We start from the raw sequence: 27,142 nt of genomic DNA, 5'->3' as shown, positions 1-27,142 counted from the left end.
TACTTCTGGGCGTCTCCTCCCCCCTCCCCTGCCCCCACCCGCAAGGGTCCCTCTTGTCTCTGCCCCAGGCTTCGTCCCCATTCCAGCCATGGCTTCTACTCTGTTCTGTCAAGATGACCTTGCATAAATTCTGTTTTTCAGAAATTCCATCAAAATAGATCAATTATATTTCATCAAAAGTAAAACTTCTGGGCTTCAAAGTTAAAAGACAACCATCAGAAGGAGAGAAAATATTTGCCACTCACTCATCTGATGAGATTTGTATCTAGAATACATAAAGAAGCCTCGGCTCAAGAATAAGAAGTCAAAATGGGCAAAATATCTGAATAGACATTTCTCCGGAAAAGACATACAAATGGCCAAGTACATTAATAGATGGTCAGCATGATGAGCCATTAGGAAAATACAAATCAAAACCACAAAGAGATTCCACTTCACATCTACTAGGCTGGCTATAACCAAAAAAAGGCACACGATGTCGAGTGTTGGAGAGGATGAGGAAGAACTGGGCCTGTCAAACACCGCGACGTAAAATGACACAGCTGCGTTTGGCAGTTCCTCAAAGTGCTAAGCACAGAATTACCCCATGACTTGGCAAATGCACTGCTTAGGTATATATCCAAGAGAAATGAAAACTATGTCCACACAAAAACTTACAGGGAATGCATGCGGCAGCATTATTCGTGCCAGTCAAAAAGTAAAAACAACAACAATCAATTATACTTTATCAATTATACTTTATCAAAAGTAAAACTTCTGTGCTTCAAAGGACACCATCAATTTTTACAACTTAAAACCCTTGGCCTGAGAAGCACTTGCCAGGCAGCACTGCCTGCACGGGGGCTTCCCAGCTGGTGCCCACTCCTGCTGTTCCACGTTGTGTGCGTGGTGTGGCCAGGTCTGGAAGGGCTTCACACAGCGTGTTTCCTCTGTCATGTCCCACGTGTGTCACTTACACACTTGCTGGCATACCTAGGTGCTTCTTCTCTGTGTGAGCAGAAGGCATACTCATTGCCAGCAGGGCTTCCACGAGTCGTGACCAACAGACGAGGGACAGCCAGGACATAGCTGGAGAATTGTTCATGGGCTATTTACAAAATCTGTGGCCCAACTGACAATGAAGCAACTTAATTGTTTTTCTTTTTAACTGAGAAATGTGTCCAGCTCCTTTGTGTCTTGGTCATTGTTATCATCACCTTGTCATCGAGCTACTCTCTTCATTGGACACAGAAAGCCTCTCACTGTGCCCGAATTTGGTGTAGGGGATTTCAGGGAAGTAAGGCTCCCTGAACTCCATATGCAACTTGATCAACCACCCTTCCCTCCGACACTCCCGTCCTCTCTATTCTGTCCTCTCCCCAGCTTCCTCTCCACCTACTGCTTATTTATGTTATCGGTGGCTGCTCTCTCCACTAGAAAGCAAGGTCCACGGGGGCAGGGGTTTGCCCTTTTGTTCGTTGCTGTAGATGCAGCACTTGGACAGCGACTGGCACCTAGGAAGTGTCGATATTTATCTAAGGAATTTATACCAACAGCTCAGGTGCTTGGAGCCACTGGTCCTGCTGGGCTGCAGAGGGGAGTCCCTTAGCGTCATCATTTCCACCACATCCGAGGTACCCGAGGGCTCTACAACCCCCGGCCTTAGTTTTCTAACGTTAATGCTAATAACCGAGAGTGTAAGCAAAAGGAAGTTATCCAGTTCTCCATCAAGCCAAAAAGAAGGGTGTGGGTTGGAAGAGCTTAGAAATCCCCATAGCTTCACGCAAGCAGCGTTCACCCAACCAGAGAAACCTGGGTGAGATGTGGGTCTGAGCAGGGCGAGCAAGCAAGGCACAGGCTACCACAGCATGCTGGGACCCCGAAGTCACCAAGTCTAAAAACCAGGCCAGAACAAGAACGTCAATTCCAGGAGATCGGGGACCCAATCTGTCTGCCCACCCAGGCACAGTGATGTGCCAGAAAAGGTGCCTCACGTGCAGAAATGAGACTCGGTCAGGAGAGGCTGTGCCATCAGCCAAATGGAAGTCACACGCCATTAGCCATGCACCCACATGTTCAAGGTTATTGGTGGTGAAAAATCCAAGTTGGAAATCAAACTTGGAGTGCCATCCCATTTTGTGTGTGTATATATATATAAGCAGGTGGAAGAACATATCAAAATGGGTACTTAGGTTAGGGATGGTTTTAACTTATTTTTATTTGTCCATTTTTATCAACTCAATGCACGTTTGTTACACCCATGATAAGATGAACTTCCGAACCACCTGCACGGCGTGCCAAGAGTGTGCCTTGGTCCTCAGTCACTACCTGGCTGGAGCACTGAGCCTCTTGTTTAACCCCAGGACTCCTTGGAGCTTCAGCTGGCAGAATGCTGGGGGAGGAGCAGGAAGCTCCTCCCGCTTCCCACAGCACCTCTGCCTCTTAAGACTGTCTCCAGCTCACACACACAATGGGGAGAACTCTGCTCTCAGAGGGCCAGTGCTCAAAGGCAAGGTAAGCGTGACAGCCAGGAGCAGAGAAGGAAGGGCTCAGGACCCGGAGGGACACGACCGAGCTTGGCTCACCTCACACACTGCCTTACTGCATACTTTGGCTTTGTTAAAGGGGTTGTTTTTAATGTTAAACCGAGACTCATAAACAAGGTCTGCAAGCGAGTCCAAGACAATTCAGCATCTCTCAAGGGGAAAAGGAGACTAGGATTTGACCAGCGAGGCGTTTCACTCAATTAGTGCTGCTTACTGAGTTACCATGAGACTGTTTAAAACCAGCTAACCTGACCACACCACAGGGACTCTCTCACCTGTGTTAAGCAGTAATGACCAGTCAACTCCTTGACAGGACACATGGCAAAGAAGGTGGCAGTGATCGGAGCCGGGGTCAGCGGCCTGGTCTCGCTGAAGTGCTGTGTGGACGAGGGGCTGGAGCCCACTTGCTTTGAGAGGACAGAAGACATCGGTGGGCTGTGGAGGTTCAAGGTAAGTGAGGTTTCCTTGCAGCTTGACTGGGTGATGCTGCTATTTCAGGGTGAATCATAGCTACTTGTGGCCCTATGCAGGGATTTCAGGGGCGACTTTGACCCAGTTCTCTTGTTAGATATCTAGAGCTGTTCAGGAACCTGAGTCACAGGCTGGCATCTCTGCCCAGGTCAACACTAGGCTAGCCCAGGTGCCAACCCAGGCAGGCATCCTTTGTATCCAGCAATCGTCTCGTGGCCCATATTTTTGTCATTCTCCTGTGTACTAGTTAGGGACTATACTAACGTTGGAGAACATCTAAAAAATAGCAGCAACAGGAATCTTTTCAAGGCACTATTTACTCCTTTTTCAATCACTGAGCCAAACGCTTCTTCAGAAAATGTGCCCCATCACTTCTGATATTCTCTCCCACAAATAACCACGTTTGTTTCTCCAAACTACAGATTATGTGCTAGTACAACTGCTATGAAACTCTTCATTAAATATTTGTATTATTTCAATTTTTCCTCTTCACCAAGTGCCAATAGTGACACTGCTAGCCATCCTTTAGGATTTGTATTGAAATCAGAAAGACATGTGAAGGTTCACAATTATTCCTTCCCACAAACTTTTAAAAGGTACTGACTTGCCACTTCCTTGCTGTGAGATCTTGGGCCAGTGACTGACATCCTTGTGCCTCAGTTTACGTGGTTACATTGGGGATAATATCAGAGACGTGGAATTATCTCACAGTGCTGCTTTGGGGATGAGGGGAGATCATTTACATAAAGAACTTAGAACAGTTCCCGACTCCCCACAGAGTTCTCTGTTAGCTGCTAACAGTGTCTACATACTTTACGGACAAGCAAGTAGAGAAGGAGGGAGGTTGAGTAGCTGGCAGTGGCCACGCAGCTCGAGGCGTCACATTCAATCCCAGGCAGCTGAGCACCTACTTATCACTATGCCCTAACTTGTGTTCTTGCTCAAAAAGGTTAAACCAAAATTCAAATTCATAACTCAGGAGATGCAACCTAAGGGTTATGTATTAGGTATATCTAACTGAGGTATTGAGACACATGAGAACATTCCAGACAGGAGCAAAATGTTCAAATCCATGCAGAGGGGATGTAACCATGTCAGCAGTGGCCATCTGGAGGGCTCTTTCTACAGGCTGACCAACTAGGGGCATGGCAAGGTCACCCGGAATATGTGCTTTGCCAATTCAAAACTCATTCCAAAGGAATGTTTCTAACATTAGGCTTCTCAAATGTAATCTGACCTGAGAAACACCTATGTGGGTTCTTAAAGATACGGATTACCGGACCTCCAAAATCAGAGTCTCCTGGGGGGTTTTAATAAGATTTCCAATGAATCTTGTGATGAGACAAGTCTGGCAAGCGCTGCACAGTATCAAACAGGAAATATTGCTCTACAAGCACTCTCAGGGTCAGGGATGGAGAGATCGATCCTCACGTGAGACACGTGGCTTTGCAGAGAAGAAAGCTGGAAAACCAGCTTGAATCACATTCATTTCTTTCAAACGGGTCATTAGACTATTATAGCTGGTCCTGAGAGGGTGATATAAAATGCTGGTCATTTCTGTTGTGATTGAAGACATACTACCTCTCTGCAGGGGAAACAGTAATCAAAACTTCACAGGCTGCCCCCAGGGCCTCGAAAGGATCTTTCCGGAGACTGCCAAGGGGGCCACTTGGCCACTGGCAAGCCCCCTGCTCACGGGGAAACGCCTCTTCACAACTCTACCACCCAGAATCTTTTCTTTTTCCCATTTACTTATTGGTGCATTATAATTCCACATCATGGCACCCGTCGTTACACATTTGTGCTGCACACAATATAACCTATCCCTTTCGTTCCCCGCCACCTCCCCTTTCCCTCCTCCTTCCCTCCCTTTAGACCTCTACCCCATTCTACTATCTCCCTTCTATTTTCATGAGATCCCTCCACACCCAAAATTGGTTTTTAAATAAGTTTTTCACTAATTTCTCTGTTTACACACAATCCTTTGGAAATCACTTAAAATATGTAGTAGTGACAGTTTAAAAAAAAAAATGTAAAATCCTTGTCCCAAGCCCAGCTTTGGTGCTGAATTCTACTAGAAGTTTCTCCAGCGCCCCCTAGTGTCATCTTGGGAGGACAGGCAGGGCGGAGATCATGCTCTAGCACTTTTCCCAGCACAGAAGCACTCCGCATGCATCTCTCTTCACTATGCCCATGGGAAGGAGGTCTTGGGATTGTCTTCACTGATATCTGAACCGGAAATTCAGGATGGAGATAAATAACACCCAGGGGAACATAACAGATGCAAAAGAACACAAAGGAAGGTCTGAGCCTTTGCATTTAACAACCTCACTGAGGTACGGAGAGAGCCATTAGCCTTCTCTGCCTATGCCCAATGCCTTGTAGTCATGGGGAGGTAACCAATGCACCTGGCTTTCCTGTTACACACAAGCCTCCCCTCTCCCAGGGCATGTGCCCAGCTATTTCAATTAATTTTCACATAACAATCTCTAGATGTCTCAGTCTCTTTCCTCTAGAGTTGGTCTGAAATATCACTTTGTCTCTTAAAACATGACTCCACCAAGGTCTAATATTTCAAATAAATGTATTTTCTCCAGAGACATTTTTCAGGGTCAAAGAGATGCCGGGCACTGCCTCAGACAGTAAAAAGTGAATCAGACACCAGCACGGTCCTCAGCACATTTGTGATCACCTGGCCTGACATTGCACATTGGGCCTGCGCTGCCCACAGCCTGCACAGTGGCCTCCACTAAGGCAGGTCAAGGTTGCATTGGCATTCAAGAAATGAAAGCTCACGTTGGTAGAATTATTTTCACATGCATTATCTCATTTTATACTTGCAATAACCTTCAACACCCATAAGGAAGTCAAGCTGAAGAGTCTTGCCCATATGACTAGGCGGTGACGATTCTCAGAAACCACAGAACTGAGAATACGCACATGTGGTCCACCACTGCACTGCTTCTCTCATCACGTGACTCACGCTGATTTGGGGATCTGTTAAAACCCCAGGGTCTTGTCCATTTGAGCAACTGATGATCCAAGTCACTATTATCCTGTTCTTGTGAGGCTCATTGCTTTACCCCTACTTAGAAGAATTCTCATTCGTGTGTATTAAACATTAGTTGGTTTGATCCTTGGTTGAGAAAAGTCTATCTGACATCAACCATTTGTCATCACTGTCTGCTTCCCTGCTTTGGGTCTTCACAACTTTGACGATCTGCGTTTGTGTCCATGGAAGTTATTGATTAGAATGTAGATCATAGAAGGATAAAAATGAGAAGCGGTTACCTGGGCCAGCACCCGGTGGGACTTGTTTATGGTTCCCTCTCTCTGACCTCAGTATGCACTCCACCTGCTTTCCTCCTCCTCGCAGCCTTTCCTGTTTTAGTTGGCATGTGATTTGCCGCGTCCGGCTAACGGAGCCGAGTCCGGCGAGGGATGGCGGGGTTAAAAATACACAGGACACCAAGGTTCTTCATCCAGGAGGGAGCGTGTGCGTGCTTTATTGCCAAATTTGTTCCCCTTATATATTTTTTTAACAGCTGCGGGAAATCACTCAAAAGTGAGGAGGGAAGAGTAATAACTGCGTCCTTGGGTTACCATCACGTCACCGTCCCCTATCAGGAGCCTCGAACAGGTCAAGATGTTCCCGAGAGACATATATGCTCTAGGCAGATAAACAGGGAACCGCAAGCCTTGTGAGCTGGCCACATTGACATGCATAACAAAGAACTGGGGGTTGAGTCCCCAGGGGCCAGGGCGGGCCTGCTACCAGCAGTGATTGTTAGCTGCATCTGTTCACTTAAGAGTATTGTCTTATCTGGATGAGTTTAGAGCAAAGCCCCATCTCCTTAATAGAAGACATAATGACAGCCTTACCCTCCTTTTTCTTGCAGAGGTTCTCCTAGATAAATTTATCACATCATAACTCACCATAATGGATTTTGGCACTCTGCTGCCCATTTGACAGAACCAAATTTAATGTGTTAAATACGTGTAACTCTCCAGGCAATCAAACATGCAATATAATGATCCCACAGTTCTGTTTACCAGCGGTCTAAGATATAAGTTAACTTTTCCTAACATGTTTAAAGAACAATAGAATAGAATAAAATTTATAGTATACTATCAGATAAACCTTAAAGTTTTTATAACAGAACAAAGTCTATAGTGTACTATCAGCAAAACTAGTGAATGCCTACTTTTTTATTGTAAAGTCTTTTATGCAATGATAGAAAAGGCTCCTGGTTAGCATGACTCATTCAATAAATGTATCGACTGAAGCCTCCTATACTCCAGACTCATACCAAGTGCTAAAAATACAGAGATGTACTGTCCTCGCTGTCAAGGAGCTTGTACCTCAGGAAGGAATACAAAAGAAAATCCCTTCCAGAGTGCAATTTTATAAGGGCTAACACGCTGACTGCTATTGGAATCACAGAGCCTCACCCAGTAGGAAACAGGCTTCCATGAGGTGTGATGCTGTTATGTCTTGACAATAACTAGGGATGGGGTCTGTTGCAGATAGAGAGTCTCAGGCAGAGCAAACAGCATATGCAGAAGTATGGAAGCTTGAGAGACCTGAGTCTTAGAGGACACAGAGTCACAGCACAGCTGGAATGAAGGAGGCAGGTGGAGGAGTGACAACTTTTGAGGCTCCAGAGAATGGACAGGGTCCGTCATGAGGAGACTGTGTCCCTTGTAAATACCTGAGTCGGGAAGTTGCATGAGAAAACTCCGAGTGATCAAGGCCAGTGATCCAAAGAGATGCCAGCCCAGTGGATAGACGGGAGCGTGCAGGGATGCTAGACGGCTCCCTGACTCCTCTGCACATCTGAGTAGTGAGGGAGCTCTTCCAAAACGCAGGCATCTGGGCACAATTCAGACCTACTCAAACTTGGTGTTTTTCAGAGCTCCCGAATCCTCTAGGGTAACTGGCCCACCAATGCCTTTGGAAACCATAGTTTTGTGTTCAGTTGTCAAAGAAGTAAAAAGTTTCAAACATATTCATGTAGTACAGTAGATGGATGTAAGATCCATCCCAAAGAGTGAAAAGATAGAATGATAGAAAGTTTTCAAAGAAAAGTAATTTTATTATTTCTAACTTTGTAGAGTAACTATCCATCATGGGAGCAAAGTACTGATTGGTAAAGTCAATATTACGATGTTTGACACACACAAAAAAAAGGGCTAATGTGTAGGTTTTTGTAATTCATCTTCATAACAAGCGAATCTAATTTTGCTTTATAAGTTTGCTCTCTTGAGTAGCTTATATATATTCTACTTTGAATCTTACTTAGTTTTGACAACCTTTCTATTTTCATAAAGTCAAAAATAGCTTTAATCTAGTCCATGGTCAAAGATGATAAATCCAGGGCTATGATTGTGGCTCACTGGTAGAGTACTCTCCAAGCATGTGCAAGGCACTGGGTTCGATCCTCAGCACCACATAAAAATAAATAAAATAAAGGTATGTGTCAACCACAACTAAAAATATGTATATTTTAAAAAGATGACAAATCCCAAATCACTGTTACCTGAACTAATTTAGTTTTGAAATACAGTTTTCTGACATTCTGAAAATTTCGAATGAGGAAAATCTTCATATGACCATTTGTCTCAACCAAGTAAACTGCAGCAAATTTGACCCATAAGCAAATCCAGTCTCTATGTGCATTAATATCATCTTTAGGAAGTGCTTGTATTTTAAGTAAACAAGTAAGTTCATTTATCTGTTTTGGAATCTGTATCTCCCTGTCCTTGTCTTGGTTGACCCCAAAGCCTCTCTTCTCTTAGTTTCTTCACTTTCATGTCCCCAAAGCCCTGATGCATTTTAATTCCATAGACTAATAAGCTCCATACAAACCATAGATGTTTGCATCTTACCCTTAAGTTGAAACTCGAGGCCTGCGCAGAATAAACACTTGATATGTATCTGTTTATGAAGTCAGTATTAATCATCTTCCTTTTCTCCTGGGAAAACAACACCCATTTTACCTAGGTTTATCCAAACACATCTATTTCATCCAACTAAATGCAGGAAGAAATAACATTTTAAAAAAATTATTTTTATATATATTTTGTTTTGGGGGTGCTGAGGATAGGACCTGGAGCTTCATGCACTCTGGGCAAGTGCTTTTACCATTTTATTACATCCCCAGCCCAACAAACTTTTTTAAACTACTGTCTACCAATGAACACAACTATAAAGATCTTCAAATAAGAATCCTAATATCATCATCATTTGCTGATAAACTGCACAAGCACAACTCATGGAGGTGAGCCTTGCCCTGGCCTACGGTCACTACATGGGCTCAGGCACCAGAACAAGATCTCACCACTCAAATTCCCTTAAAATTGGCCTGAAGAAAATCCACCACATTTTAAAGCCAATTCATTGAGTCTTAAAAACAAACAACTAACATCCTGGCTACAGCTTAACAGTCTCAGTCTGACTGATTTTAATCTATGGTTTCTTTTAAAAGTTTACTCTAGTGGTATGTAATAATAGCAAAAGAGACAAACACTGACTGAGGACATATCTTGAGCCAGGCATTGTGATCAGTGCCTTATTGTGCTGGAGTTATCAGTGAGTCCCACTGTGCAGGGAACAATGAGGAGACTGGCTTATGTAATTGTCCGTGATTACCAAACCATTAGAGGAGGTGGGATTGGGATATCAGCCCAGTCTCTCTGATTCCAGAAAGCCTCACTGATTACTCTGTGCTACTCACAAAATTATCTGATCTGATCTTAAATTTTTTTTTTTTTTTTGCTTAATGAAATATTTCCTATTCTGAACACTTGATTGGATAGTGCTCAGGCACTCAGTCTTGCCAAGGACATTGTGTTCAGTCAAAAACCAGTTTGGCTTTAGTATTATGAAATTTGAAGCTAGTATTTGAAAATTAAAATATCCTTGTTTATTTATCCAGTTTAGATCATTGTATCCCTGCGTCAGGCAGAAGCCCCTCCATATTCTATCGCAAACCCCCTTAGGATTCCAATACTTGCTTACAGTTAGCAAAATATCACAGTCAATTCTGACCTCCCAGGAAACTAGTCTGCCCTGACTAGCTGTTCCCAAGCCATGTGCAATCGTGACAGGCATTGTCCAAGTTTTTATTCTGTCCAGGAAAATTAAATACACACCCATGAAAAAAGACCTACGGTAAGTAAGAGGGATGGAATGATCATGAGTGGGTGAGAAGACAGAGACGGGAAGGAGGGCAGAAGACATTTAGGAACAGCCTCTATTTAGCAAGGATCCTACATCATTTAGCTTTGGCACCCGTATTGGTGCTGCTAACCCCTGAAATTAGGACACAGTGAAGTCTAGGACACAGAGGGAGCTTTTCACTTAGGAGACAAGATCCGATAAGTGTACTCTTTTGAACTCTTTGAGATCAAGTTTAACCTCTGAACAGAAAATACTAGAAAGTTCAGGTTGGTGACAGCGAATGCACCCGTGCAGTTATTGGTACCCGTCAGGGCAGCTACCCTGGTGGACTTTCATGCTGCGGTGAGCAGTGAGCCGTGACTGACGGCTGTCTAAGCCTTGGCTTCCTCACTAAGGATGGCCACGGCTGCTGTGTACTGCTGCAGCCCTGTGCACATAAGAGGGGGCTGGAACTTGGGAACACTCACTGGCCCCGACTCAAAACAGACTGAAGGATGTGAATTCAAACTCGCATCTAACTCTAGAGACCAACGCCCTTCTGCTAGTCCACACTAACCTCCACCTAAAGATCGGGCAGGAAAGAAATGTTCTGTGCGAACAAGGATGAGAAAGAACATGCACAACTGATCTGGGGTGAGGCTGGACTAGAGATGATCTTGGCTTTCTCTTGTCACACGCTGTGGAAGACCCTCTGGGGCTGTCTCAGGAAGTCTTTCACTTCTTTCGATTGGTGAATTCCTACAGGCTTTCCGTGTCTTCATACGGGCCTTGATGCTGAACCGAATCAGCGAGTGCTATTGCTCTGCGTTACGCCTCAGTCTGGGCTGTTCTTGGGTAGCATCATTTAAATTTCCTAATAAAGCCTCTTTGACCACACACTGATTTCACAGACTTTGAATCAACATACTCGGCTCTTTCAGATTCCCCATGCAGGGCATTCTGCAGAGCACCATTTGTAGGAGAAATCAGACTCAACCATATGGCTGCTTCAGGTTTTGCCAAAGCATATTTGCTGACATCAGAAATCAGGTTTAAGGTTGGATCGGTGTCAGTGCTGCTCACCTTTATCACTGGAGGAAGGGAAAGTTGCATAAAGCACAAAGTGAAGGCAGGCAGGCAGATACAAAGCAAGATGTGAAAACTCCCCACTCCCAAATGTACTCATTTTACGTCAAACTCTCTGTCTTGTTCTCTGTCCAATGTCCCAGCGTATCGTGGTCCCTAAAGAGGGAAAGGGTGTATGAAGTCCCTTGAGGGCAAATTTAAGCAGTTAACTGGTTCCCAGAAGATGACATTAAATAGGTAGAGACTTGAGACACTAAATATCCTGCAATGTGCCAAATAAATGGTCCCTGCCACACCCATCAACAGCATCCCATTCAGCAAAGCTGGCAGACGCACACAGGTCCCAGCAGAGGAACACACTGCACCTCTCCACCCATGCATTCTATCCTGCTGCCACATTACAGAGTCACTTGACACAGGAGTGTGAGAAAGGTGGGACACCAAAGGATTGCTCCAGTACATGACCACCCCTAATTGTTTCACTCCCTCCTTCAGGAAAACGTAGAAGATGGCCGAGCAAGTATCTACCGATCCGTCATCACCAACACCAGCAAGGAAATGTCCTGTTTCAGTGACTTTCCCATGCCTGAAGATTTCCCAAACTTCCTACACAATTCCAAACTTCTGGAATATTTCAGGATTTTTGCCAAAAAGTTTGATCTTCTAAAATACATCCAATTCCAGGTACTGTATTTTTGGGGAAATGAGTTTCTCTACATTAGTTCAGTTCACTTTTAAATAAAAAAGTTATCCTGATGATAGAAGAAATTGTGAATAAACTATCTTTGTTAAAAGGTTAGAGCATGATATTAATCCCCCCAAAGAGTGTGATTGCCCCTGCCTGGTCTTGTAGATCGTATACATTAACAGAAGAAAATCAACTGTTAAAATTGAACATTTAATGATGATAATATTGATGGTAAAACTGCATTTAAACTATATCCATTACCATTGAATGTCCCTAGCCTCATTTCCCTTGAGAGGATATATGAAGAAAATCAAATTACTCTTTTTTTTAACTTCTCTATAATGGGATTTCTTGATATGTGTTAAATAAACTTGCTACTCTCCATTCACCTCAGAAGCCTGTGGGTTATTATCCCTGCTAATTTCACAACCTCCAGCAACACAGAGATGGCAGATCATTTTGAAATACATTTGGAATCATCTTTTCCTGAGCTTTCTCAAAAACAAATAATCAACAACAATATAACCAAACATTGTCATTCAACACACTGCCTTGTTATCATTAACATATACTCTGAGAACTAGTAACTATATAGAAAATGAATTTTAAATTATATTTCAGATATATAGGCATATTTGTTTTGATACATCTCATTTTCTTAGTAATTCTACTTTTACATGTACCAGACTTGTATCATATTAGTTTTTAATTACTAATTTTTATGGAAGTCTATATTCGTAAACACTGTTAAAATGTGCAGTTTTACCTAATGTAGTTTATCCCAGTTCCTGGTACTTTTATCTTGTGAATGACTGGTTCTTTAAAACAGAAGCTTAATGGTAGGTCAAACTTACAGCCCTCCTGTAAAATGTAGTTTATACTCTCTGTTCTTCTAAAGATCATGTTAAAGTTAACAAGGGAGCCCTTTCTCCTGTTTATTATGTTACTGCTGCCATTGTTTTCTGGAGGGTGGGGATTTCCGTTTACTGGTCTCCGCACTGACCTAAGTCATAGATGTTAGGACTTGATTCAAGAAACAGTAGATAATAGGGCTGACAGTTCAGAGATAGTAAAACGAATGCTGCATGAAAACCATCTTGCCTTTCATTGATGTTTATTCACATTGTATGCTGCATCAAGAATTAATAAAGTGAATGTCACCTCATTTAAAAAAAAAAAAAAGCCAGGTGCAGTGGTGCACACCTGTAATCCCAGCAACTCAGGAGGCTTACAAGTTTCAAGCCAGCCTCAGGAAATTAGCAAGATCTGGTTTCAAAATTTTAAAAATAAATAAATAAAAGGATTGGGAGGGCTGGGATTGAGGCTCAGCAGTAGAGCGCTTGCCTTGCACTTGTGAGGCACTGGGTTCGATCCTCAGCACCACATAAAAATAAACAAACCAAATAAGGGTACTGTGTCCATTTGCAAATATATATATATGGATTGGGGATATAACTCAGTGGTAAAGCGAAAAAAAATTAAAAATAAAATAGAAGAAGTAGGTGAACTGTGCAAGGCCCTGCTGCTGAGTGGCAACGTAACCTGCACCAGCTTCTCAACTGCAGATGAAATCACGCAGAGAGCTTGTTCAAGTGCAGACTCTGGTTAAACAGGCTCCCAATGACAACTCAGAGTCTGCACGTCCTACAAGCTCGTGGGTGACCTAAAGGCCCTGGTCCTTAGATCACACCTGGAATACAAGGATTCACAGTGCTTGGTTAATGGGCAACTCTGAGCTACAAATCTGAGAGCTTCTCTTGGCTGCTGTCTACCCACGTATTGTGAAGCTCTTTCACATGTTTTCCATCCATGTCACCTACCCATTTTTAAATTGAGACAGCTTTAAAAGTCACCAAACTGGTATTTTGAAAAATGTCTAATTTTTTTTAAACAATATTGTGCTAATCAGCTTCAGAGAAGGAAAGGTTTATTTTGGCTCGTGGTTTTGGAAGCCTCAGTGATGTTCTCCTGGCCCACTGCCTTGGGCATGTGGGGAGGCAGTAGCTGTGGAAGGGAACCCACGGTGGAGCAAGGCTGCCAATGTCATGGCATCTGGGAACAGAGACAAGAAAGCCCAATGTCCCCTTCTAGGGTACACCCACAGTGTCCAGACTTCCTCTTGCTAGGCCCCACCTCTTATTTGGTCCAGCACCTCCCAACAGTGCCGTGGGCTGGAGACCGAGCCCTTGGTGAGTGGGCCTCTGGGGGACACTTACCCAAGTCATAGTGTGTACAGAGGAGACTCAGATACTTGAAAGCAAGAGTTACAGCATGTCATTCCTCTAGACATGTGGCAAGCTTGCTTCCATTTGTTTCTTAAATACCTCCGGCATGAAACACTTAGGAACACTTTTTAAACTACTAGACTTCCAGACAATGGGCTTGTTAAAAACAATTAGAGAAGCAATAAATTATTTCAAGCAGATGACATCCTGAACTGCATAGCTAACTTGTCATACTCCCAACAATAATGAACTTTAACAATACCGCTCGATGGAGGGCTGACAACCTGCCAAGCTCTCTGCAGAGTGCTCCACGTGAGATATCTCTGCTCCCGCAGAGCCCCCACACAGGGGCACCCTAAGTGCTTCTTGACAAATGCTCGCTGTGCGGCCCTGGAATGGCATGAGCAGACTTGCCTTCCTTCTCTTTTCTCCCTCAAGTCCTCACTCAGCACGGCCCCCTCAGCACAGGGCCCCCACTGCAGAGTCAGGCCTGGTGCGCAGAGCAGCACATCCCCGGCGCTGCCCGTCAGAGAATGGGAGGGGCACGCTTGGCATCCTTCGCCTCAGGGGCCTGCAGGGACGGGCGCTGCGGGGGCTTGGAGGAGAACTAAGGGGGGTTCTGCATCACACTCCACCCACCCCCACTCCCAGGCCCCGGGAAGCCCACGCCAAGCCTGAGCCTTTCTCAAATGACGCCCCCTCTGTGTCTGCTCCAGACGACCGTCCTCCATGTGAAAAGACGCCCGGATTTCTCATCCTCTGGCCAGTGGGAGGTTGTCACCCAGAGCGGCGGCAAGGAGCAAAGCGCCATTTTTGATGCAGTCATGGTTTGCAGTGGCCATCACATCCTGCCCCACATGCCCCTGCAGTCCTTTCCAGGTGAGGCCAGGGGACTCGCGGTGGGGAGCAGGTGTCCTGGAACTTCACATGCAGTTTGGTGACAGGCAGGGACTGCTGCCAGGGCTGGGGGTAATGGAAAGACTGGGATGGAGCTGGAAAGATCAAAGACTCCAAACACCATCCACGTATCCACCTCTGATGTCCTTTAAAGTCACAAGGCTTTCCACAGAATTCTCACACACACACTGGCTCTCCGCAGGACAGGCCCTGTTAGCCCTGTGGCTGCCAAACGCAGATGAGTCTGTTGTATCTCTGGAGCCCAAGCCTCAGAGCCATGCCCAGTCGGCAGTCCAGAGAGAGTGCCTGGGACTCAGTGCTGCCACAGCACTGTGACGGGGAGGAGGGCAGGAGAGGAGCACTGCCGCTGTCTGTCCTGAGGCTGCCCAAGCCCTCCCTTGCAGGAAGACCTGGAATGCAGTGGTCCTCCTGCCCCCTCGGACTCCGAGGCTGTGGCAGGCTTGTTCAGGGCACTTAACAGGCCATCAGGCTTGGGCCTTCCTGTCCAAAGCAATGGTCCCCAAACAGAATCACCTGGCAGACTGAGAAACACACCCAAGATTTCTGATCCCATATACCTGGCAGGAAGCTAAGAATCTGCAGTTCTAATAAGTTCCCAGGTGATCCTGACATTGCTGGCCACGGCCCCCATTTTAAGAACCAAGATATAATGGTTCTTGCAAGTAACAACACAACCAAAGACAAGTGCTTCAATAAGGTCATGTGTTCCTGGGAAGAGTGACCAGGGTGGCCAGGAAAGCACAAGGAGATGCTTATCTGCAATCAACCACCAACAGGTTACCGACTTACTCAGTGCATACCTTCTATATGCCTGGGTTTGGGCTTATTTTATTTTTTATTTGCATTTGCAAAATTAGAATAATAAATGTATTCTAATTATTATACAATTATAATAATATCATTTCATAATGTGTTTAAAAGATATTTAAAAGAATATCTGCCGTATGATACAGAAGTGTCCCTAGAGAGTCCACAATCAAATCATGGGTTGTCAGAAGCCAGCATCTCACTTGCTGTGTTCATCTAACGTATTTTTGGTCTGGTAAATACATGTGCTGCAGCCTCTTGTTTCAACCCCTCCCTGTACCTTCCTGATCTCCACTCTGAGTTTCCCAGCTGACCTGTGCTGTAACTCCTGTGAGGGGGGGATAAAGGAAAATGAGTGACTGACCCCAAAAAGGCAAAGCCAACAATGCCATTTCACTGAAATTAGCCTGACACCCTTGCACCCTTGGACGTTCACAGCTTTCTCTCCTCTTCCCCCTGAAGGTATCGAGAGGTTCCAAGGCCAGTATTTCCATAGCCGGCAATACAAGCGCCCAGCTGGATTTGAGGGCAAACGCATCCTGGTGATTGGAATTGGAAACTCGGCCTCGGACATTGCTGTTGAGCTGAGCAAGGAGGCTGCGCAGGTGCGATGCTCTCTGCTGACCTGGTATCCTGGGGAGAAGCGGGGGGACAGGCACTCTGGCACATCCCAGCTGCAAAATCAGTCATTATTCGCCAGTTGGTTGGGTTGCCCAGTATGGTACCTAAGAAAATCTAGATGTCCAGAAGCAGACTCACCTCCTTGCTCTGCCCCTAACCAGCCACGTGTCCTAGAGGGGGTCATGTCACTTCTGGGCTGTGGCTCCCTCGTTTGTAAAAGGGGAAGTTGCGACTAGATGATTTTCAGTATAAGAGACCTAGTTTCTCCCAAGGGGGCTTACTGAGAAGCTGACCTGTTCATATTTTGGGGACTGCCTTTTAGAAATTCAGGGTATTTGAAATATAGATAATGCTCAGTTGCACAAATACCAGGAAAGAAAGAGCGAATAGATAGCCAGCCACCCACCGAGGATGGGAGCTGTTCATGTGGCTCTCCAAAACCACCGCACACTCAGGAAGGACGCCAGCCGACCACCAGTCAAGTGTTACCAGATGTGGATAGGGTCAACAGATGGCATATTTAAATAAATGGCAGAAAATAAATCCCTTCTAGAAGAACAGACCCAGGCAAAGATGAGGAACAGCTAAGGGTTCTCCCTCCAGTGTCCGCTCCCGACAGGGCCTGGAGCCGGAGCCCAGTCACTCTACCGTGGGCTCCTCTGCTGCTGTCTCTGGCTGCACAGGCAGCCACAGCCTTGTCTTTTTGTCCTGTAAAACTTTCCTGCTTTGAGTCTTATACAGTGAGCGCTTGAGATGCCCAGTAGCAAATGTGATAAATACACATGGTGTTTCCCCAGAAGGTTAATGAAAGCGTTACACGGGGACCTTTCCGAGTCACCTGTCACTCAGAATTGTTCAGTGCCAACCTAGGGTCACAGCAGGTCGCTAAAACCAGAAGAGGACTTATTAGACCCAAGTGTGAAAAGAAATCAGCTTTCACTTTTCAAGGCTTTAAGACCTCGGTGAAAAGAACAAGTGTGAAGGCAGTAACTATCAAAGCTCAAGCAGAGCAGGGGTGTGGGGCCACCTGCCCGATGCCCTCGTACTGGGGACACCTATACGGCAGGAGGAAGGGCATGTGACTGGGTGAGATGAAGACAGCTGAGCTGACGTAGCCGTCCAAGCAAAATCCACCCTCGACCACTGCAGGTCATCAGGCCAGGGCTTTGGGCTTAGGATGGATGCTCCAAAGATACCAAGTCCTGGACTGCAAGAGCCAGTCCTTCACAGGGGTCATGCCATGCACAAGCCCTGCTTGTGATGCCAGATTCAATATTAAGAAACCACCTTGGCCATATTTGTGAGTTTAATAGCTCATTCTTCTTTCCCCAGCCTCCTCAATACTAATTAATCACATAAATCTGTACTTATGAAACCTCTATTCAGAATAAGGCCTTCTCAAATCTCCTGGGAGAAGACTTACCAGAGGTCTTATGAGAGCTGTGTACACAGGGGACAGAACCGGGTGCAACTGCAGAACTTACATTACAGCTGAATAACCAAGATCCTGAGTGAGTCCTGCTCTGTTAAAAGAAGGTCACGTTCACAGGATCCAGCCCCACGGCCAGAGCCCAGAAGCCCCACTCAGGACACTGTGGGATGGGGCTGGTCATCCATGCGCTCCCTCCAAACTCTAAAATTCTGCCCTCCATCCTGAAGCCCATCTCAGAGAGATCAGCCGGAGCCGGACCCCAACTGCATGTGCTCCAGGAGTGGTGGGGCCGGCCAGCTCCGACCCCCAGGCAGTAGGTAGGATCACAGCAGGAAGGAGCAAAGAGAACAGGCACGACATCTGGTATGAAACAGGGACCAACCCCAAGGGAGAACTGGGGTGGTAAGTAAAGGGAACACTGAAGGACAGTGTCTAGTACCTAACGAAAGTCCTGCCAAGTCAGCCAAGGAGCAAGACTGAAGCCGAGACCACCCAGAGACCAACAGTCCAACAGTGTTTTGTGGGGGTGCTCCCACAGCCTAAGGATTGAGGCCCTTGCCACAAACTGTATCTCCAGATTCACGCTCAGTCCAGATGTGAGTCACTGTAGGAAACCAGCCCCTCCAGCCTGAATTTACAAAATAGGAACAGCCAGCAGTGCTTACGGCTCGCCAGGCAGTACCTGAAGTACTTCACACGTAGCACCTCGTTTAATCTGAATGATACCCCCATTTTAGAGAGAGAGACACGGAGGCACAGAGAGGTTGAAATAACTCACTCAGGACTACACAACTGACTAAGCAGTGGGTCTGGGATTCAAACCCAGGCAGTCTGGATCCAGAGTCCATGATCTTAACTTCTTAAGTGGATCATTTATCAAGGACAGCCTTAAACCATAGAACTCAAAAGGACAAGTGAAAATCTGAGACAAGCAGTTCTAACGTGCACTTGGAGATTGGGAAAGTAACAGTCAACAAGGAAAACACTTATATTTAAAAAGAGATTTAAAGTACACGTTTTGAAAACAAGGGAAGTCCTAGTACACAAGGTAAAAGAATTCATCTGAAAGGGAACCCAGGTGTGTACTTGAAGAGAAACAGAACCGCAGCATCTGTTCAGAGTTTTCAACCTTTAAAACTCATGGCAAATTTCTTCCCAGCGTGGAAGGCAGTTTCCCTTACTGCGCTCCCTCTGGGGGGTGCAGACCCCGCGTTTGCCTGTGTAGTCATCAGGCTGTGGCCACACATTTCCAAGGGTTGTAAACATTCACCTGGACCATAAAAGAAATGGGGGAAGGTGGGCAAGGCGAGTGGATCTACGGGAAGCTGAAAACCACTCTGTAGACACAGCAGAGATGGCGGACCTGACCTCTGGTATTACCCAGAGATACTCTCACGTGTCCACGCAGTCCTCGGGGGGCGTCGAAGCCATGGGTCCCCCATTGATGATAAAGCTGACAGTGAAACTAGAAGGACTTCACTTTGAGGGCAATGTCCCCTCACAACAGACTTGATCTTCACGACAGAATCCCAGGGAATTCTGGGGCCATACGCATTAGATCACCTACCCAGTAGATTCCTCCCAGGGGAACAGTGTTCGATTTAAACTGCACTCCTTTTATTTCCCAGGTGTTTATCAGCACCAGAAAAGGCTCCTGGGTCTTGAGCCGAATCTCTGAAGATGGTTATCCTTGGGACTCTGTGTTCCACACTAGATTCAGCACCATGCTCCGGAATGTTCTGCCACGGGCCATTGTCACATGGATGTGGGAGCAACAGATGAATCGGTGGTTCAACCACGAAAATTATGGTCTTCAGCCTCAAAACAAGTAGAGTCATTTTGCTTTTCTATGATTTGGTGCATCGGTAAGCTAGGTTGTCTGAAGATGACCCTCTTTACAAAGATCCATGTTGCTAACAGGGTAGGGAGTCTGAGCCATAACCTAACAGTACGTGCAGCATACGGGTTCTGCAGTGTGAACGCCAAACTTGTTCCCTATATCTTAAAAAATATATTTCAGAAGATTATGTAGACGTGTCAAACGCTGCTCCAAAAGCAGAATTGGGGCTTATGGGAAGAACTTTCTAGCACCAGAGTTGACCCCACTGGAGAAGGCTACTTCAAGAGACCCCAACCTTATTTTCAAGGGACGCGGTGGGAAGCACATAGCTCCCCATCTGATTAGCTCAGCCAGGGTGGTGCACCCCAAGGGCTCTCCCACCGGCAGCTTTTGAGGACATATTCCTTTCTCTTTACCAAAAGACAAATATTAGTCAATCTCAAATATATACATCATTGATATCGTAAGCACAAGCAAACATTATGGATGTTTATTTTTCTTTAGTGGATAAGAGACTCGTTCCATTTAAAAAAAAATATATAGATCTTTAGATCTTAATAAACACCGGGCAACTGCTGTACTGAGGCCTGACACAAGTGCATGTGCTGTCGTACTTAAAAAAAAAAAAAAAAAAAAAAAAAAGAAAAAGAAAAAGAAAATGGTTCTCAGATCTACATAAAAAAAAAAAAAAAATAGAACTCCAGAAATAGTTCAGTCCACCATCCCGTTACCACAAAGAGAGTCCATGGATACTCAGGATCAACCAATATCTATTTTACATGTTGATTCTCACACTGATCCCCCAGCAGGTTTCATTACTAATTAAGTGAAGTTTTCTCTTCCTTAATTCTGACCAGGTAGGAATTAAATGAAAAGGCAAAATAAAGCTGATAACAAAATACTCAGAAGCACCGATTGGATAATGGTCCCCAGCCCTCCCGGGGATTGACCGAGTGCTGGTTGTGTCTAAGCCCCCGGGGGAGGGGGGCTTTCTCTTTTACTCACTTCACCTACATGTTTTCCTTTCTTTATTGAAGGGAGGGATTTGGGGACTGAGAATGAAGTCAGGCCGAGGCGGGCCAACTAGTCAGGTTAGAGTCTCGGATACCTGAGAAACCCCTTTGTTTTCAGAGCTACCACCCCCAAATGCCAAGGGGGCCCAAGGTGGCTCAGTGAAAGGTCGTCCTGAGTGTTTTCTTCTGTGTGTCCCAGATACCTCCTGAAAGAACCCGTCCTGAATGATGACCTCCCAAGCCGCATACTCTACGGAGCTGTCAAGGTGAAACCCAGGGTGACGGGGCTCACCGAAACCTCTGCCATTTTTGAGGATGAGACGGTAGAAGAGGACATCGATGTCATTGTCTTCGCCACAGGATACACCTTCGCTTTCCCTTTCCTGGAAGAGTCCCTCGTCAAGGTGGAGGATAACAGGGTCTCGCTGTATAAATACATGTTCCCCCCGCAGCTGGAGAAGGCCACCCTCGCGTGCATAGGTCTCATCCAGCCCCTGGGGTCCATCTTCCCAACCGTTGAGCTCCAGGCACGCTGGGCGACACGCGTTTTCAAAGGTGAGTGGGCAGCTTGCCCTCCTACAGCCCTGCAGAGGTGCCCACTAAAGGCTTCTCCTGGGCACGGGGGCAGCTCTCACCCTCCTCGGCAGGTGATTCCCCCCTGCCTCTGGGGTTCAACTCTGCAACAAAACACTCACTGAACACCTGTGCTGGGACCTGGGGGCACAGAGAGAAAACCAAACAAATGCTTTTAACATTATACAGCAAATGCCTCGGTATAGGAACACACAAGAGCTATGGCGTGGGACAAGGGAGGGCATCCGGCTGAGGACAACTTCCTGGGTGGCTGCATTTCTAGGGCAGAAAAGGAACCACCTGAGAGAGCACAAAGGTCCATGCACCTGGTGAGCTGTGAGCTCCTCGGCATTCCCAGAGCACGTGGGTGAGGTGGAGAGGGATGGGAGCAACCTTGGGGAAGGTGACGGGGACAGGAAGCAAAACTGCACCATGCTGAGGGTCCTGGATTGCAAAGTGTAAATTGGTTCTTCCCAAATCTGGCTGCACATAAAATTGTCTGGTGGACACTTCTGGACCCTGACTGATTAAGTCTGGCCTGCGATTAAGCCTTAGAAAGCTCTTCAGCCAGAGACACCAATGGAGAGGTATAAGCAAGGAACAGGCATCAACAGATCTGCACTTAAGGTAGATTATTCCAGCAGAGGTGCGGAATAGAGAAAAGAAAGGGGGGAGATTGGGGCCTCCGAGCCCAGCAAGAAGGCCCCTGCCATCGTCTCTGCTGATACACCACGTGCCTGGGCCAGAGCACAAAGCAGAGAAGAGGACAGGAGTGTGCGAAATCGCTCAGGATGAAACCAGCAGGGTGAAGGGTGGTTCGACAGGGGGAGAGCAGGAACCAAGGCTGGCTTGTAGAATCCAGCCCTGGAACCTGGGTGGACAGAGTGCTGGGAACAGGATGCGAGTCTGGACAGGAGGGCTTCAAGGACCAGCTCAGTTTTGACTTCCGGAACCTGAGGGTCAGATGGCTGGCCATGAGCAGGGACTTGACCGTTTCTCAACACCTGTGAAGCTCAGAGGACACCTGTGGGCAGGGGGTGGAATCACAAGCACACGGTGAGGAGTCCTGCCCTGATCTACCTTCCCTGCCCACTGCCCTTCATCAGTGGGGGCCACTCTCATCTCTCACCAGCCTGGGTTTGATGGCCATTTCCTGGTCTCTCAACCTGTAGGCTCACCTCCCTTCAGCCTTTTCCCCCAATACGGCACCAGATGGATCTTTCCAAAGGCAAGTCTGACGTGGTCCCTGTGCAGGAGCTCCCAGTGTCCTCTCTCCCCCAGAACAGAGCCCATGCCCCTCGGCCGGGTTCCAGGCTCCTCAGACGGGCTTACTGTCCCCATCTCTTCTCGTAGCCTCTGCCCCTTGATCCACACTGACTGTGCCGCAGGAGAGCATCACACAGAAGGCCCCAGCAGCCTCGCCCCTGAGTTCGGCTACCCAGCAGCCCTGTCTGGTCGGACTTGATGAAATGGCCTGAAGCGGATTTTTGAACCAACTGCTAGACAGAGCCAGGATGCCGAATCGTGCCCATGACTCAAACCAAACTTCTGTTTTCTAGGCTTGTGCAGCTTGCCCACAGAGAAGACCATGATGGAGGACATCGTCACCAGGAATGAAAGAAGAATTGACCTGTAAGCATGTGTTAAAAAGATGTTTACATAGGCCAGTGTTTCTCACAGTACGGCGATCGGACCACCTACAAAAGCCACCTAGCTGAGAAAAGTGCGTATTGCTGGGTTGCAACCCAGTCCAGCCAGATCAGAAGCTCTGTGGATGAGACTGGGAATTTGCAGTTTTGTTCTTCCTAGAAGATTGTTAGACATACTACTTTGAGAACCAATTACTTAGAAATTTTGCCAAATCAGAACATTTTCCTTAGAGTAATTTTGTTTCAGTTTTATATGACAAGCATGTGAGATTCCATATCTTCTCAGGCCACCCACACCCCAGTTAGAGAGGGAATGGGATGGGGCAGTGGTGTGACAGTAGCCTGAAGATCTCCTGAAAGTTAGTTGGGGGTACCCATCAAAATAAATCCGGAAAGGATTTTGGTGTGACAAACCAAGGATTAGCCATTTTTGTTTAGGTGGAATGGGATTCAACAGCGATGGAATATCCTGGGAAAGTTGTCTCAGGAGTCTTACGTCTGATTTAAGGGGTTATCTCCTTATCTAACATTTATTGAGCATCTACTACATGCCAGCCAGACTTCTGGGTACATTAGTAACTTAACAAGCAAATATCAAGCATCTTGGCTTTTGCATGTGTCGTACATGACTGCAGCAACCCTGACTGGTACATCCTGGCCTGGAGACTTACAACTGCTCAAAAAAACACTAAATGAGAGTCCCAGTCACCCTTGTCAGCTTCCCCGAGTCCCCAGGGATTCTTGATTATTGAGTTATGGCCCACTCTCCGTCTGACTAAGGGTTTCCTGCCGGGATAAACTCCCACTTTCCACCCAGACTCATTCAAAGCTCATGCATCCTCCACTCACCCTCCATCCTTTCGGCAGCTAGTGGATGCCGCGTATTCCCGTGTGACCTGGAACTCATGTGAATCTGTCCTTTTCACTTTCTTCATTAAGGTTTGGAACCAGCCAGAGCCAGATACTGCAGACCAATTACGTCGACTACCTGGACGAGCTGGCCTCAGAGATAGGTGCGAAGCCAGACTTGGTCTCCCTTTTCTTCCAAGACCCCAAGCTGGCGCTGAAACTCTGTTTCGGGCCCTGCAACTCCTACCAGTACCGCCTGACTGGGCCCGGGCCGTGGGAAGGAGCCAGGAGGGCCATCCTCACCCAGAAGCAAAGGATCCTGAAGCCCCTGGAGACCCGGTCTCTGAAGGCCTCATCCCCTCACCTCGCCTCCCTCCTGCTGACCATGGTGGGGCTGCTGGCCGTCGTCACCGCCCTGTTTTTCCACATTTAGCGGTTCTGATCTGTGCCCAAAACCACACAGCTGGGCTTGAGATGGAGCTCAAACCGCAGCCCAGGTTTGTGGCTCTATCATCTTGTCAGTCAGTGCCTCTTAAAGGAAACCAAGACTAAAAGGAAAATATCATCATATTCTAAATGTTGGAGTCAGGAGGAGCAAGTTAGTGGGGTCACTGTGGGGAATTAGGAGAATTAGATCTAGGCATAAAACAAGATCGTGGCATGAAATCTCTTTCCCACTCCACCTTCTCCTCAAGTTCACCAGGCTCCAAAAAGTACCATAAAACACCACTGATCCCCAGGCAGTTAGAGTCACGAGCCTTGGGGAGGAAATGGTAGAAATTACACAAGCGGAAAAGCAGCTCGCTGGTTTAAATAACTGAAAAACGTGAACTGTGGTCAACACTTACAGCCCCTGCACAGCGCACTTGATGGTGTTCCTACGCGGGCTCTTTTTGGTACCAAACTTCTCAGATACTAGGTCGTGCTCCATTTGCTTGGTGCAGAAATCACTCAAAAATGCTGGAGGAAAAAATGAGAGGACAGACAGAAAAGCACACGATGCTCAGAGAGACCTTGAGCCTCAAACTGAAAGCTAAACCAACAGCCCATCCCCTGCATTTGACAGCAAAACTGCTGCAAAAATTTTCAAAAAAGAGCATTCCATGTCAGCTAGCTAAAAGCATTTATCATAGAACAGAGATTGTGCTGTGTGCACAGCTTATGTATTGTTTTATTTAATTCAAGGTAGGGACAGCTATTCTACCCATTTACAGATGATGAACCTTGACTCAGAGCAGTTTCAAAACCTGCCCAAGACCACACAGCTAGGCTTGAGTTGGAGCTCAAATCGCAGCCCAGGTTTGTTGGACTTTCAGCTGAAGGTCCTGTTCTCAGCCCAGAATATGCTTTCTTACAAAAATCTGATGAAGGACTTATCAATATTTAGTGCTGTTTATTATACTATCCATGTTAGTTTGGGGGACCTTTTCACGGACAACAGTACTCCCCTTGCAGATATGATCGGATTAATTTTATTTACAATGTTTAGTTTATGTTTCAGGTAAATCAAGAAAGCATTCAAGTATATTTAAAAAGAACAAATTTTTAAAAGGCGTTTGAAGGAATTTACTGTAAAGGATCCTATGCACCAGCAGCAGATAATTGTTAACAATTTGAAAAAGTAGGAATCAGTGAAGAGAAGGAAAAGTGCGTCTCACAGGTCGATGGAGAGCTTCGTGATGGCTGAGCCTTGAGCCTGGCGCTGACCTCACAGATGACCAAGACAACATGCTGAATCGCACAGAACCCTTGGCATCTGATAAGAGGAAGCCATCCGTTAGTTAGGGGAGACAAACATTTCCTTGGAACTGAAGCCAAAAGACACACAATCAGTCAGGGTTAATGAACATTGAGCAACATGGCAAACATTTAGCCAGGGAACCTTCGCTCTAGCGGCTCTTTCATGAACTGTGCTTTGGCAGATAAGCAAAGCCATGAGCCCAGACCACGAGAGGGCAAGGGGCAGATGTGTTGAAGACTTAGGCAAATCTCTTCTCTTTATTCCTCCAAAACTTTGTGGACACTGTTCTAGATTTTGGCCTGTGTTTCTCTCTGAAGGGCCTCCAACCACGTGAAGGGAGCCTCCATCAGCGGAAACTTTCCTTCAAATTCATTGAAATCACACCAGCATTGACATCCAATTTTTTTCATTGCTCTTATGAGCAAATTCCTTTTTTAATCACAAATGGTGTATATATGTAGTTCTGGATTAAAAACAGATTACTTTGCCAATTATTAAAGGCAAATACGCCTTAATAGCAAAGGTCAGCAACTGCCGCCCGGGGGCCCCCCAGCCTAAAACCTGGGTTGGCACGCGGTTTCACTGGCGCACAGCCCACCTATTCAGTTATTGTCTGTGGTTGCTTTGGGGCTTCAATTGCAGAGTTGAGTCCTTGTGTAGAAAACGTGTGGCCCCAAAAAGCCTGAAACATTTACCGTCTGACCCTCTCAGGAAAAGTCTCCAGCTCCTACCTTAGGATTCTCAAGGCTTGGTCCCGACTGGCCTGCACACCTTGCCCGATTCCTTCATTTCCTCTGAAGTAGCCCTGGTTCTTACCCTGCTTCTACCGGGGAAGACGCTGAAGGACACCTGCTAAATGAATGAGGAAAAAATAGCTTCATTAGGACAAAACTATGATCAAATATATAGGCTCTGAAAATTTTAGAAATCATTTAAATTTTTCCAGATATTCCAGTTATCTTTTTAAACACATGACTGGTTTTTCTTGCCTCCGAGGAAGGTCTACTCCACCCATCTTCCTGCCTCCCTACATCCTGAATGTGACAAACCACCTAGGGCAGTTCACTCCAAGCTCTGATCCGCAGACCCCCTACATTAGAATACCTGGGAGCTCACAGCAGTGCAGGGTCCAAGTACAAATGTCACAGTAACCCACAGCTGCCGAGTCAGAATCCCTGCTGCAGTCGCAAAAACAGGGGCTTTCAGAGATCAGTCCTTGGCAGTTTCCGTCTCCCAAGGCCCAGTTCCTCCTGAGTTCAGCTCTGACGCTTCGTGCCGTAGTTAAGAGTTTGCTCTTCTCCTGGGAAAGATGTTTCCACCTCCTCCAAAACCTCCCCTTGCAAGAGTTCTTTTCTAACCTTTCCTTTTAACTCTCCTTGTCGGTATGATAGATAACTCCTTGATTTTCTCTATCGAAAGCCAAACATGTCACATTTGTTCTATACAGAAAAATGAAGATATTTTTAAATAAACTAGTAGGACCATGATACGTAATAAAATTTCAAGCAATAATTTCAAATAATAAAGATTTCAAAAGCTTAA

General features: G+C 46.2%; 1 protein-coding gene across 10 annotated transcripts; it reads left to right on the top strand.

Moving 5' to 3' along the window:
* The first annotated feature begins 2,332 nt into the window (after positions 1-2,332).
* Positions 2,333-27,142, top strand: LOC107147386 (flavin containing dimethylaniline monoxygenase 2). Of its 10 annotated transcripts, none has more exons than XR_007350031.1 (11): positions 2,333-2,493; positions 2,839-2,975; positions 11,740-11,928; positions 14,874-15,036; positions 16,345-16,487; positions 19,564-19,763; positions 20,988-21,054; positions 21,149-21,343; positions 21,645-22,815; positions 22,921-22,993; positions 23,950-23,991. XR_007350031.1 is itself a non-coding variant. In XM_015491840.2 (9 exons), exons 2-9 carry the CDS (start codon positions 2,844-2,846, stop codon positions 24,290-24,292), a joined length of 1,599 nt encoding a protein of 532 aa, XP_015347326.1. In that variant the 5' UTR covers positions 2,334-2,493; positions 2,839-2,843; the 3' UTR covers positions 24,293-27,142. The 10 variants fall into 10 exon arrangements, 4 of the variants coding, with proteins under 4 accessions (XP_048666005.1, XP_048666006.1, XP_015347326.1 ...); XR_007350029.1 differs by having other exon boundaries at positions 20,988-21,343; positions 21,645-22,417; positions 22,534-22,815; XR_007350030.1 differs by lacking the exon at positions 21,645-22,815.

The sequence above is a fragment of the Marmota marmota genome, unplaced genomic scaffold (genome assembly GCF_001458135.2).
Source record: "Marmota marmota marmota unplaced genomic scaffold, marMar, whole genome shotgun sequence".
NCBI lineage: Eukaryota > Metazoa > Chordata > Mammalia > Rodentia > Sciuridae > Marmota > Marmota marmota.
This window is presented reverse-complemented; position numbering and strand designations above follow the sequence as displayed.

Excerpts from the sequence above, each read along its gene's own strand:
- LOC107147386 (XM_015491840.2), top strand. The coding sequence starts at position 2,844 with ATGGCAAAGAAGGTGGCAGTGATCGGAGCCGGGGTCAGCGGCCTGGTC. Across the intron at positions 11,929-14,873 it reads TAAAATACATCCAATTCCAG|ACGACCGTCCTCCATGTGAA; the intron begins GTACTGTATTTT and ends TGTCTGCTCCAG. Across the intron at positions 16,488-19,563 it reads TGAGCAAGGAGGCTGCGCAG|GTGTTTATCAGCACCAGAAA; the intron begins GTGCGATGCTCT and ends TTTATTTCCCAG.